General features: G+C 39.6%; 1 protein-coding gene across 1 annotated transcript in view; it reads right to left on the bottom strand.

The window, feature by feature from the left end:
* The window catches only part of ECI2 (enoyl-CoA delta isomerase 2), a 33,509-nt gene extending 22,097 nt beyond the window's left edge, over positions 1–11,412 (bottom strand). Inside the window, exons 1-5 of the mRNA XM_036255812.1 lie at positions 11,365–11,412; positions 6,406–6,568; positions 3,550–3,648; positions 3,134–3,322; positions 1,296–1,365 (exon numbers count right to left, since the gene is read on the bottom strand). Of these exons, the coding sequence (XP_036111705.1) occupies positions 1,296–1,365; positions 3,134–3,322; positions 3,550–3,648; positions 6,406–6,568; positions 11,365–11,411 (568 nt within the window). The 5' untranslated portion in view covers position 11,412. The remainder of the gene's footprint in view (positions 1–1,295; positions 1,366–3,133; positions 3,323–3,549; positions 3,649–6,405; positions 6,569–11,364) is intronic.
* Between the last annotated feature and the right edge of the window lie 1,201 nt (positions 11,413–12,613).

The raw sequence follows: 12,613 nt of genomic DNA on the forward strand, positions 1-12,613 counted from the left end.
GCCGACCCTCAAACCACTGAGTCAAACTGGTCAGAGCAAATCCAATGACTCATTTTCCATGTTCTCATCAGCCTAGGTCCATGGGCATCATGGGCATCCATTATATTTTCTGGTTATAATCACAGTACTGATATAATTTTTAATGCTTTTTATATCTTAAACATTTTGTAAAGACCAACAAATATTTTTAAATGCTTGTGCAGCCTGGCTGATGTGGCTCAGTGGTTGAGCATCGACCTATACACAAGAGGTTGCCAGTTTGATTCTTGGTCAAGGCACATGCCCAGGTTGTGGGTCAAATCCCCGGTAAGGGGCATGTAGGAGGCAGCCAATTGATGTTCTCTGTCTGATTTTTGTCTCCCTCTCTCCCTCTCCCTTCCTCTCTCTTTAAAAATAAATAAACCACTGAGTCAATAAATCACTAAAATCAATAAAAATCAATAAACCACTAAAGAAAAGAAAATTTAAATGCTTGTACAATATACAGTCTAGTGAATGTTCTATAATTTATTACTTTATTATGGCAATATATTTGGAATGTTTTGACATCTTTACAACTAAAAGTAATGCTGCAAAGATTATCTTTCTTATAAGACCTTTCCCTTTGGTAAATACTCAATTTTAGTACCAATAATACTTTTCTTACCAATTTGTATCTACTTTTTACAGATATCAATTTTGTGTCTATTACATTTTTCATATATTTAAGCATTAGAGTAACTTAGTACTGGAAAAGATCTTAGAACTTATATACTACTCAATTTCCTACCTAGTAGGAAATCCCCCAAAATAGAAATTTAATTAAGAAATCTAGCCCCAGCCAGTTTTGCTCAGTGGTTAGAGCGTAGGCCTGCTGTCCAAAAAGACCCGGGTTTGGTTCCCGCCAGGGCGTGTACCTCAGCTGCAGTTGGTCCCCGGCCCTGGTTGGGTCGTGTGGGTGGCAACCACTCGAGGTGTCCCTTTCACATCGAAGTTTCTCTCTCTCTCTCCCCCTCCTACTCTATCGGAAAAAAAAGTGGAAAAATGTCCCCAGGTGAGGATTAAAAAAAAAAGAAATCCAAGAGAAGTTTTGCTCTTCCTCAACTACATGTAAATCACTCATCTTATTTCTGAAATCTAATAGCCCATCATACCCCTTTTTTCCATTGTCCAAAGTGTCTTATATATCCAATGTTGCCTGACTGTCTTTAGAATTTTCATGGATTTTTCATGTCTATGTGAATTCCCCACGCGCATGTATTAAACTTTAATGTTCTCCTATTAAAAAAATACATATATATAAGAAAATGTCTTACCTGTTACAACAGTTAAGATTGAGTCATCATTGCTTGCAGCTTTAAGTGCAAGTATGATTTCTTGATACATCTGTATGAAAGGAGGAAGATGAGAAAAAGGACCCTGAAAATCACAACCATCACCCAGTAGATTCCCTAAATGCTAGTCTGCAAGCCTACACTCTGCAAAATGCCAAACGTTTATGTTGGTTGTATTTAAATAATCAAAAGGCCAGCCCAATACACTTGAAAGGATTTTCATTCCTTTTACAATTACTTATATTATGTACCAAGTACTAAGTAGATGCTGGGGGATATATCCACTTTTTTCCAAAAGTGAACAAATAAGACAAGCTTTTGGAATAGAAAGGTTTGCTCTAAAATGGGTAGAAAGTACAAAGTAGCAGGAAGCTCAGAGAAGGCGCTGATATTTAGCTAGGGTGGATATGATGGGAGGCGGTCAGAGAAAGATTTCCTCAAAGCAGTTTTTCAACTGCAACATCAAGAAAGAGCACGAGTGTCCCAGGTAGTCAGTCTGGGAAATGTTAATGATGTTAAAAGGCTGGGATTGCCAAGATATTGTAAAGACAGTGAAAGACAATAGGCCCAATATTTTAAATAAAAAGCATCTGAAAATCTTGGATGCGTAGTTGTTATAGCTTTTAACGCATTTAAAACAGGCATAATTACTATCTTAGGTGAGACTTGAATGTGGGAAAGAATGATGAAGAGGACTGATACCTACAGATACATAGACACTGAGAAAAAAATGTATGAACTTTTCAAAATATATGAATAAAGGTAAAATCATTTCCACTGAGGGAGGGAATGAGGAAGTCATTCCATTATTATTATAGTTATGATGACACAACAGGACAGGGTAACTGGCAAGAGCCAAGATTAGGAGATGGATACAACAGGGTTTCAAGTTAGGTTTTCCTGCATATTTGTTATGTGAATTTGAACAATTAGGTTACCACTTAACTCAATTATTTTATTGTTAAATAATAAGAGTAGGCTTCTTGTGGGGATTAAACAAACCTATTTGTGGAAAGGGCTGACACATATTAAGCTCTGTAAAGAGTAGCCAGTATTTATTATTATTACCATGATAATAAAGAAATGAGTCAGGATAAAAGGAAAAACTGGTTGAGAACCAAATGTTTTATTAATTGAATGGCACATATCCAACTTTATGAAATTCTTAAAAACTAACTTAGTATGCTCTTTCTACTACGATGTAGATGATAAACCCAATGAAAAGGGTTACAGCCCTCTCATAAAGTTTCCAATTAACTCCCTATAATTTTTTTTCAAGGGAAAAGAACTAATGTGCTTATTTTTATTATCATTGTAATTCAGTGACAAATTCAAAGACTAAAGTTGTTTTTATGAAGTAGCACATTTCAAGCAGAGATAGGTTATAATCGATTTAAGACGGAGTCCTTCTCTCCTTTCTCCCTCTAATTCTACAAAACAAAGCTCCAGGCAGGTAGAGCAGTACTCACTCTCAAGCCTAAGTGACACGAGGAAACTTCTGGGGATGGTCTACACCAACCTTAGGGAACCTCTACGTACATTCTCTCATATTAATGTATGTTTCATTTATATTAATTTACCTGTGCTTCCAACATTGGGAAAATTGTAGTTCCATCTGGGCATGTAGAACCTACATGAAACTCACAAATTCTAAATAATGAAGGCCTAGCTCTGTTGTATGAAGAAGTAGCCCACAATTACTAATCTTCCTGCACAAATCAAATGAGATCTTACAAAAACAGGAATGATGCTGAAACATAATAGTTTTTGATGATAATAGATGGGGGGCGGGGAGAGAAATCTAGAGAAGGTAATGTCACCTGAGTGTTGATTGCATTCTTTTTGGTGGGCCGGTTCAATGTGATCTTTGTGATGCCATCTTCAGAGGTCACCACCAGGTTTTCATATTCCTGTTGTTTCCTGTCTGTTCCAGGCTGCACTTGGTTAGAAGACTCAGATGAAGAACTCAAACTGGACACCAAATCTACATAGTTCTGCCTGGCCGTTTCCTAAAGAGAAGATGACAAATAACTTAAGCCCATGGTCAACAAATAAGCATCTTGAGAAACATACTATGCTAATAAGTAGTACCTTGCAATGGAGAAAGAACAGAAGTTCTGATTCAAGAGTTACATTAAGATCTTGAAGTCTTATTCTATAAAGAATTGATAATGAGAAACACCCAAATTCCTTTAGGAGTACAGCAAGTAAAATAAAAGTAAAGTAACAAATTTACCTTGGGCAGATTGCCAAGAGCATCCCATGCATCCCATTTGGCCTTATTAATAAAGTCAAATACACCTGGTTTGGGCATATTACAAGGTCCTTCAGTGGCCTGTGAAAAGGAGAGGAGCAATTTTTAGCCAAATGTCCATGTAAATTGGAGCCTTAAAATTTAAGATTCATAAAATGCACAACTAGAATGAATGTGCCTTCCGTCCCAAATACTTTCATAGGTACATAAATTGATTTGAACTTTCCTTCTCTTTGATGCTGTTGCTAAAAATGCACAAACAATAAATAGAAAAAAGCCTGGAGGGATAAAATGTGCCATTGGCTATGAATCCCTAAAATAAGTTACAACAGCCTAAATATGAAAAAACTGCAAGATAAAGGTTGTGAGAAAGCCCTTTTCGAAAATTCTAATGGTTCATTAGTTTTAAATTGACGATGACATTTTTCACATACAATTAAAATATTCAAGCAAACAATCTTCAAACGTATTTAGCCCAACATACATTTAGACACCCACAGTATATTCTGAAAGTCCATTCAAAGATACAAAAAACTATGACTAATTCAGTAGAGGATTTCTGATAACTGAGCAACAGAGTTGTAGCTGGGGCTATCAGAGCAACTGACCCTTAGGAAACTGAACCAAAGGACATGCAAGTAGAAAGCAAAAAGCAACTAGACTTTACTTGTTTGAAGGTAGGTGGAGTGAGTGTTTTAAGATGAATAAAATATCCTAGTCACCTACTTTTCAGAAATGGCAATTTAAAACTCCAATTAATAACCACATTTAAAATGTTAAATTATGTAGCATAATTAGGTAAAAGAGGAAAGAAGACCTTTGAGAAACAAAGGCAGTAAATGAAACTAAGACTGTCCAAAGACAGACAAAAGTAACTGCAAGTTAGCCAACTCAGAAATCAGAGACAACATAGTCCAAGACTTCTAGTTCTAATGCCAAATGCAAGGTCGGGGGGCTCCTGGTACCACCCCCAGGTTCAGTAATCTGCTACAATGACCCACAGAACTCACTCAAAGCTGTTATTATCACGATTTCAGTGTAATGCCAGGAAAGACAGATTAACATCAGCAAGGGAGGAGAAGCATAAGGTGAAGTCTGGGGAAGAACACCCCTTCGCCCTCAATGTGGAGTCAGGACAGTGTACCTTTCCCGGAATTGATGTATATCACCCACCAGGGAAGCTCACTCAAGCCTCAGTGTTCAGAGTTTTCATTGGGAGCTCCATCACCATTGAATATGTAACTGAAGCCCCACTCTAAATCACATTGTTACTATCGTGTGCCAGTCCCACTCTAAATTACAGTTAGATTCTGCAGGCAGACACTCCTATGACACATGACATTTCAAGGGTTTAGATATTAGGTAATCTAAGGTAATCCTGTCTAGAAGCAAAGGGCAAAGGCTAGACATCTTTTTGGGCAAATTAAAATTCTTTGCTATACACACCCATATGAAAGTAGCAGAGGCTCATACTGATCACAGGAAGAGAGAAACAGATAACACACAGGAGTCCAGAGGGGCTGACTTCCCAGAGTAGTCTTTAGACATTGCAACTTAAAAACTTACATTTAAAATTATTTTATTTTATTTATTTTTATATCCTCACCCGAGGACATTTTTTCCATTTTTTGTTCAGATAGAGCAGGAGGGAGAGAGAGGAAGAGAGAGCGAGAGAGAAACATCGACGTGAAAGGAACACATCGAGTGGCTGCCACCTGCACGACCCAACCAGGGCCGGGGACAAACTGCAACCGAGGTACATGCCCTTAGCGGGGAGTGAACCCTGGTCTCTCTGGACCGCAGGACAACGCTCTAACCGCTGAGCCAAACTGGCCAGTGCACATTTAAAATTTTTATTGTAAAAATTTTCAAACATATACAAAAATAAAATATTATAATGAATTCCCAACACTCATCAATCAACAACTATCATTTTTGCCATAGTTGCTTCCTTCATCCTTTTCTTTCTTTTGTTTTATTTTAGTGAATCTCAAACACCATACTATTTCACCCTTACATTTTCAGTATGCATTTCTAAAAAAAAAAAAAAAAAAATCAACGTTTTCTTATATAACCATAATACTATTAACAACAGTTTCCAGGTATCACCTACTACCCAGTCTATATTCAAATTTCCCCAATTTTCTCAAAATAACTTTTTCAGTTGATTTATTCTAATCAGCAACCAAATAAGATGTACACATTTGGTTACATCCTTCAAGTCTTTTTTCCTCTAGAGTGATGCTGAGGGGTTACTTTTTGCCTTAATAGGGGTTGAAAGTATAACATACAAACATACGTATACACACACCTGTGAGAAGTTCCCATAAGTGGTGCCATTTTAAAATAGAGCCAAATCAATCATTGCAGAGGAACTGATTGCACATCTTGCTCCTTGAACCTTTGGAATGTTTTTGAATTGCAAAAGCAATTATTTGTAAAACTAACAGAAAAGAGACACCCTGACCAGAAGGATTGGCACTCTTTCTGAAGACAGAAACAGTAACTCAGCTTGTCAACAGCAATAGAAATTTCTTTCCTCTATTCATGTAATCATTTCCCTTCCTTTTCTCATAAAAATCCCGTCTTCACCCTGTAATTGGGATATAATTTGGATTGTTGCCTGAATCTGTACCCTTGCAATTCTGTAATCTCAAATACTTATTCTTTCACTTTGGCATTTTATTTGTAGGGTAATACACTCTTTAAATGAAAGGCAGCAATACAAACCTTAAAAATATTAAAGATGAATTTTAATAAAACATACAGCATATCTATTTGAGGAGCTATCTGTTCAAAACGTCTCTAAATTATATCAGACCTTAGGCATTTATTTACCTGCTTATACAGTGCATAGAGTTTTAGTTTCACTTCATTTCCTGGATCCTTCTTCAACAGTTTTACTTGATTCAGTGCATTTTCAAAGTCCTCCTGACTGGCTCTCATTGCTATCCCACTCATGTGCAACTGAAGTGATGGGAAACCAATGACCTGCAGAGGACTGCAAACAGGCAGAATGATTTCTAATTATTCCCAACCCTTATATACCAAAATGCTATGTTTCTTTATAAATATTTTCCCTATACTTGTCCCAGAAATCTGGCTGTAAATAGTTAGTGGTTTCCAAAATGATCCCTATATAGGAAAATCAGCACAGAAGCTAAATGTAGTAATTTAAAAATGACAGTAAAGGAAGCTACTATCCAGCACTTTATTTTTAGCAATTCAAGTTAAATATAGGCATACCTCAGAGATACTGCAGATTTGGTTCCAGAGCACAGCAATAAAGTGAGTTTCATAATAAAGAAAGTTGTAATCTTTTTGTTGGTGGAGGGTCTTGCCTTCAATTTGTAAAAAGAATGCAACACCTGTTTAGTGCAATAAAGCACAATAAAACAAGGTATGCCTGAGCCCAAAGGGCCATGTAAATTTTGTCACAGGCATACAAGGTAGAAGAGAGCAGGGGACTGAGACCAAGGGGGTAAAGTGCACAGAAAGAATTTCATAGTTTGTGTCCCAAGGCCCAGAAACAGCCTCTGCACTCACTGATTTAACAGTGAAGACCAGCTGTGCAGACATAGACTCACTCCTAACCCCATGATTTTTTTTTCTGTTTATTTATTTTTTATTGATTAATTTTTGTTACAGATGTTTCTCCTTTTCCCCCGATTCCCCCTTCCCCTCCCTCTCTGCCCCTTCCCCAGATTGTTGTCCATGTCCACTGTTCATGCATACATGCGTATAAGTTCTGTGGTTCATCCCTCCCCCACCTCCCCACTCCTTAGGGGATTGTCAGTCTGTACCCCGCTTCTGCGTCTCTGGGACTACCCCATTCCTCAAACTGTTATGTTCATTATATTCCACAAATAAGTGAGATCATATGAAACTTGTCTTTCTCTGTTTGGCTTGTTTCACTTAGGATGATACTTTCCAGGTCCCTCCATGTAGTCTCAAAGGATAAGAGATCTTTCTTTCTTACCGCTGCGTAGTACTCCATTGTGTATATGTACCACAGCTTTGTTATCCATTCGTCTACTGATGGACACTTGGGCTGTTTCCAGATCTTAGCAATTGTAAATAGTGCTGCTACAAAGATGGGGGTACATATATTCTTTCTGATTGGTGTTTTATGCTTCTTAGGGTATATTCCTAGAAGTGGGATCACTGGGTCAAATGGAAGATCAATTTTTAATTTTCTGAGGTGACACCATATTGTTTTCCATAGTGGCTACACCAGTCTGCATTCCCACCAGCAGTGCACTAGAGTCCCCTTTTCTCCACACCCTCGCCAACACTTGTTGTTTGATGATTTGTTGATGGCGGCCATTCTGACAGGTGTGAGGTGATACCTCATTGTTGTTTTGATTTGCATCTCTCTGATGATTAGTGATGATGAGCATTTCTTCGTATGTTTCTTAGCCGTTTGTATGTCCTGTTTGGAGAGGTGTCTATTTAATTCCTCTGCCCATTTTTTAATTGGATTCTTTGTCTTCCTTTTGTGGAGTTGTATGAGCACTCTCTATATGTATTGGAAATTAACCCCTTATCTGATATATCATTGGCAATTATGCTCTCCCATACAGTGGGTAGCCTTTCCGTTTTGATTGTATCTTTCGCTGTGCAGAAGCTTTTGAGTTTGATGTAGTCCCATGTGTTCATTTTCTCCTTTGTTTCTATTGCCTTAGGTGATGTGTCAGTAAAAATTCTGCTGCGTATGATGTCTGAAATTTTGTTGCCCACAGTCTCTTCTAGGATTTTTATGGATTCATGACTTACATTTAAGTCTTTTATCCATTTTGAGTTTATTCTAGTGTAGGGTGTAAGTTGATGGTCTAGTTTCATTTTTCTGCAAGTAGCTGTCCAATTTTCCCAGCACCATTTATTAAAGAGGCTGTCCTTACTCCACTGTATGCTTTTGCCACCTTTGTCAAATATTAATTGAGCATATTGCCTTGGGTCCATTTCTGGGTTCTCTATTCTGTTCCACTGGTCTATATACCTGTTCTTGTGCCAGTACCAGGCTGTTTTGATTATAGTGGCTTTGTAGTATAACCTGAAATCTGGTATTGTGATCCCTCCAACTTTGTTCTTCCTTTTCAAGATTGCTGTGGCTATTCGAGGCCTTTTTTGGTTCCATATGAACTTTTGAAGTAATTGTTCTAATTCTGTGAAGTATGCCATTGGTATTTTGATGGGGATTGTGTTGAATCTATATATTGCTTTGGGTAATATGGACATTTTAATGATGTTAATTCTTAACCAAAGAAATAAAGGACCTATTCGCAGAAAACTACAGGTCATTGAAAAAAGAAATAGAGCAAGATATAAAAAAGTGGAAGCACATACCCTGTTCATGGATTGGGAGAATTAACATCATTAACCCCATGATGTTTTAAGTAGCCAGCCACCATCAGAAACAGCAAACACAGCCAGGTAAGTTTTTAAACACACAGTTAGCAGAGGGAAGAGGACAATTCAGTGCACAATATTGTGGTCACAAGCAAAAAATGAATGTTCACAATGATGATCTAGAATAACAAAGTTAAAGGCATCAAAGATGATTAAAATAATAGTTACAAATTGCCACGTCCTCTTCCAACCATATTGTCTGACAAAGTCCGGATATGGAGAAGAAAGCTTCAAGGAATGCATCTTCTAGGAAGAGGACGTAGCATGGGGGTGGGATTAATCGGTATTACGGGAATTATAATATTGGGAATTATTATTCTACTATATGACTAACCTGGGAATAATAAATAAGATATCTGAAATCATGCCTCTTCAAATAAATTCTGAAGAAACTCCAGCTTTCCCTGAAACAGTCAACACTGCATGTCCAGACTGTCTTAATAATTTACTAATTCAATTAGGTAAAACATTTCCCCCCAAAAGTCCCTAATAAATAATTCATGGATGAATTGTGACAGATAGAACTAATGGAGGCACCTTATACTCCTGTGCCTCCTCCCCAGATAGAAAGAGTATTTCAAGAGAATAAAAGTAAATTGTATTGACCCCTACCCACTGCTCAAGAGTTTCCTTATATAGCTTATTGGATAAAAGGAAAACTATGGTACCCACCTAAAGGGGCTAGAAGTATACAAAGGATTCCTGACCCTCCCTTGCCCTTTACAGGAGTATATAATGAAGATAGAATAAGAATAGTTAACAAAGACGGACTACATGTTCCTTATGCAAGCTTGCCTTCATGGAACGATTGGTATGCCAAGGTCCCCCTTGGTGTTTACGCACAAAGGAACAAAAGAAGTCTCGATCATTGCAATTGAATATGTTTTATAAGAAATGTTGTCCTGAGTTAGGGAGGTAAATCTAAAAACCCAGAACTAGATTTTATATAAAGGTCAACTATTAATCTCAGACAAAAGGCCTATAGAAAACTCTGCCTCACCTTACAGGTTACTCTACTCCCTTCTTTGTATCTATAAACACAAAAAGTTATAAATTAATGCTGATAAAAATTGAAACTAACATCCTGGTACTATGGAATGTAACTCCCTGCTTCTTTAACCTCAAATGTTAAATTTATGTCAATATAGTATATAAGCATATAGAAACTTGCAATAAATTGGAACAGTGTCACACTTCCTCTGAGTCATGCAGTCATCTGTCTCCCACCACAGACGCCTTACCACCTTCCGGACCCCCTGGATACTGCTGCAGCTGGACTGCAGCAACAAATAAAGCCCCAATACAGCAACTGTATCACCTCCTCTGCAATAATATAACTTTCAAAGAGTATGATTAAGTCTAGGTTCAAATTTTGACATATTAGTGTGTAATTCAATAAAATTGTTTTCAAGAAGTTTATATTAAATATTTGATTCCCCCCCACCCGCCAGAAAAACTCTGTATCCTATATGAATTTGGCATCTGGCAAGTTCCAAGCAGAAAACGAAAGGAAAATGTAAAATGTCCATAGAGTCTGGCCAGTGTGGCCCAGTGGCTGAGCTTCGACCCATGCACCAAGAGGTCACTGGTTTGATTCCCAGTTAGGACACATGCCCAGGCTGTGCGCCAAATCCCCAGTGGAGACATGCAGGAGGCAGCTAATCAATGTTCTCTCTCAGTTCTCTCTCATCGATGGTCCATCCCTCCGTCTCTCAAAAAAAAAATCACTAAAGGAAAAAAACAATTTTTTTAATGCCCATATAAGGCCTAAAAGTGAAAGTTCTCACAAAATATAATGCAAACTTATTTATTTTAAAGTTTCTAAAATTACAAAACACGAGTTTAATATATAAAATCGGGAAAATCACTCGAAACTCCATTACCTCAAGGCAACCACCATGTTCCAGGGCTTTTTGTTTCCTACGGATAGATTCCTGTTTGGTTTTTCACATGGTTTGTGTACCCCACCATTTAGCATTACAGCAGAAGTATCCTCCAAAAAGCAAATAGTTGGTTGGACCCCACATTGACGACAATGGCTTGTGTCTCTACAGCTTTCAGCAAATAACAGTGTGCTTCAGATGTTTTATGTAAGTGTGGCGGCGCGAAGGCCCGAGTTGCCGGGACGCCCGCCTGCCTGGGTGACGCGCGGACAGAGGACAGCAGCTCCGGCCTCCCGAAGGGGCCCTCCTGACCCTTCCCAGCAGAGGAGGAGGGTGCGCGTTTCAGAAGGGCATTTGATGTAACTCTCTCGGAAAATCATAACAGAGTAAAGGCATAATTCGGATGCAATGGACACAAAATAACAAGAGAAGTGCAGGCTGCAACCCCCGCAAGGCCGGCGGCGTCCCATGGGGGGGGACCTTGGGTGTCCGGCTCAGTACTTACCTTCGGAGCGCACGCAGACACCAGCGCGGAGCCAGTCTCGCAACCATCCCAGCCACTGATTCCGGGGCAGTGGGCGGAACTCGGAGGGCGGGGCGGAGCTGGGGGCGGGAGGGAACCAGATAGGTTCCGGCCGGGCCGGGGCAGGGTGGGGAGGGGTAAGGAGTGCCTGGGGAGATGGGGCAGGGCCGAGGGCGGGGAAGAGCCGATTGTGAGGAGGGGGCCGGAGGCTGTAGGGTAGGGCGAGGCCGGGGCGGGGCAGGTGCTAGGGGGCTGGGCTCCTGGAGGAGTGGATGAGCAGAACGCCGTACGTCATTACCTGGTTTTGCTGGTGTGGAAATTGAAGACCAGAAACTTTAATTGGGTGACTTTCCCAAACACCCGAGATTTGCAAATGGTCAAAGTCTTGATTCCACCCAGTGCTCAGAGTCGAAGTCCCAAGTAATTTTATTATCCCGTGCTGATGACCGTTATTATTTGTGCACCAGGCAGATCTGGGTAATAGTATCGGTGGGGGCAACATTGAAGGCCAAGTAGAACAGTTTGGACTTATTCTAAATATTTTTCCAGATATTACAAGGTGATGGTTGGTAGGTTGAGCTGAGTCTCTCAAAGACCCTGACCCCTCTCCCAGGCTCACTTAGGTAACCCTTGGAGGTAATGGAAATACACTAGTCATTTTACTAAAAACCCATTAGATGGCAGTGTTTGAGTGAGGGGAGATGGTTGCGGAGACAGACATTCTGGCAAAGAATTCATTTTGGGTCCACCTTGGTCTATTAAACTGTTACCAGGAGTCCAGGATATGCCATTTACACATGGTTACCATGGTCTTATGGGTGAATAAAGAGACCAGCTCTCAGTAAAAGGGAACCATTGTGAGTGGCTTAGATGATCCAACTGAGCATGAAGATCTCTGTAACCATGCTCAGGATTTTGCATTCTGTGTTGAGAGCAGTGGAGAGCCACTGAAGATGTAAGTGGTGTGTCTGGTTATCCATTTGCTAGTGTAATCATATACTCCTACTATAGCCTCAGAATGAAATGCTTTCTGATAAGAGTAAGAAATGCAGAAGCCCAGTCAAGACCTCATCCAAAAGTCTAATTTCCACCCTCGCCCTGGCCAGTTTGGCTCAGCAGTTAGAGCGTCGGCCTGTGGCCGAGAGAGACCCGGGTTCGGTTCCTGCTGAGGGCATGTACCTCGCTTGCGGTTTGTCCCCCGCCCTGGTTGGGTTGTGTGGATGGCAACCAC

The sequence above is a fragment of the Molossus molossus genome, unplaced genomic scaffold (assembly GCF_014108415.1).
Source record: "Molossus molossus isolate mMolMol1 unplaced genomic scaffold, mMolMol1.p scaffold_m16_p_12, whole genome shotgun sequence".
In the NCBI taxonomy this organism is placed as follows: Eukaryota; Metazoa; Chordata; class Mammalia; order Chiroptera; family Molossidae; genus Molossus; species Molossus molossus.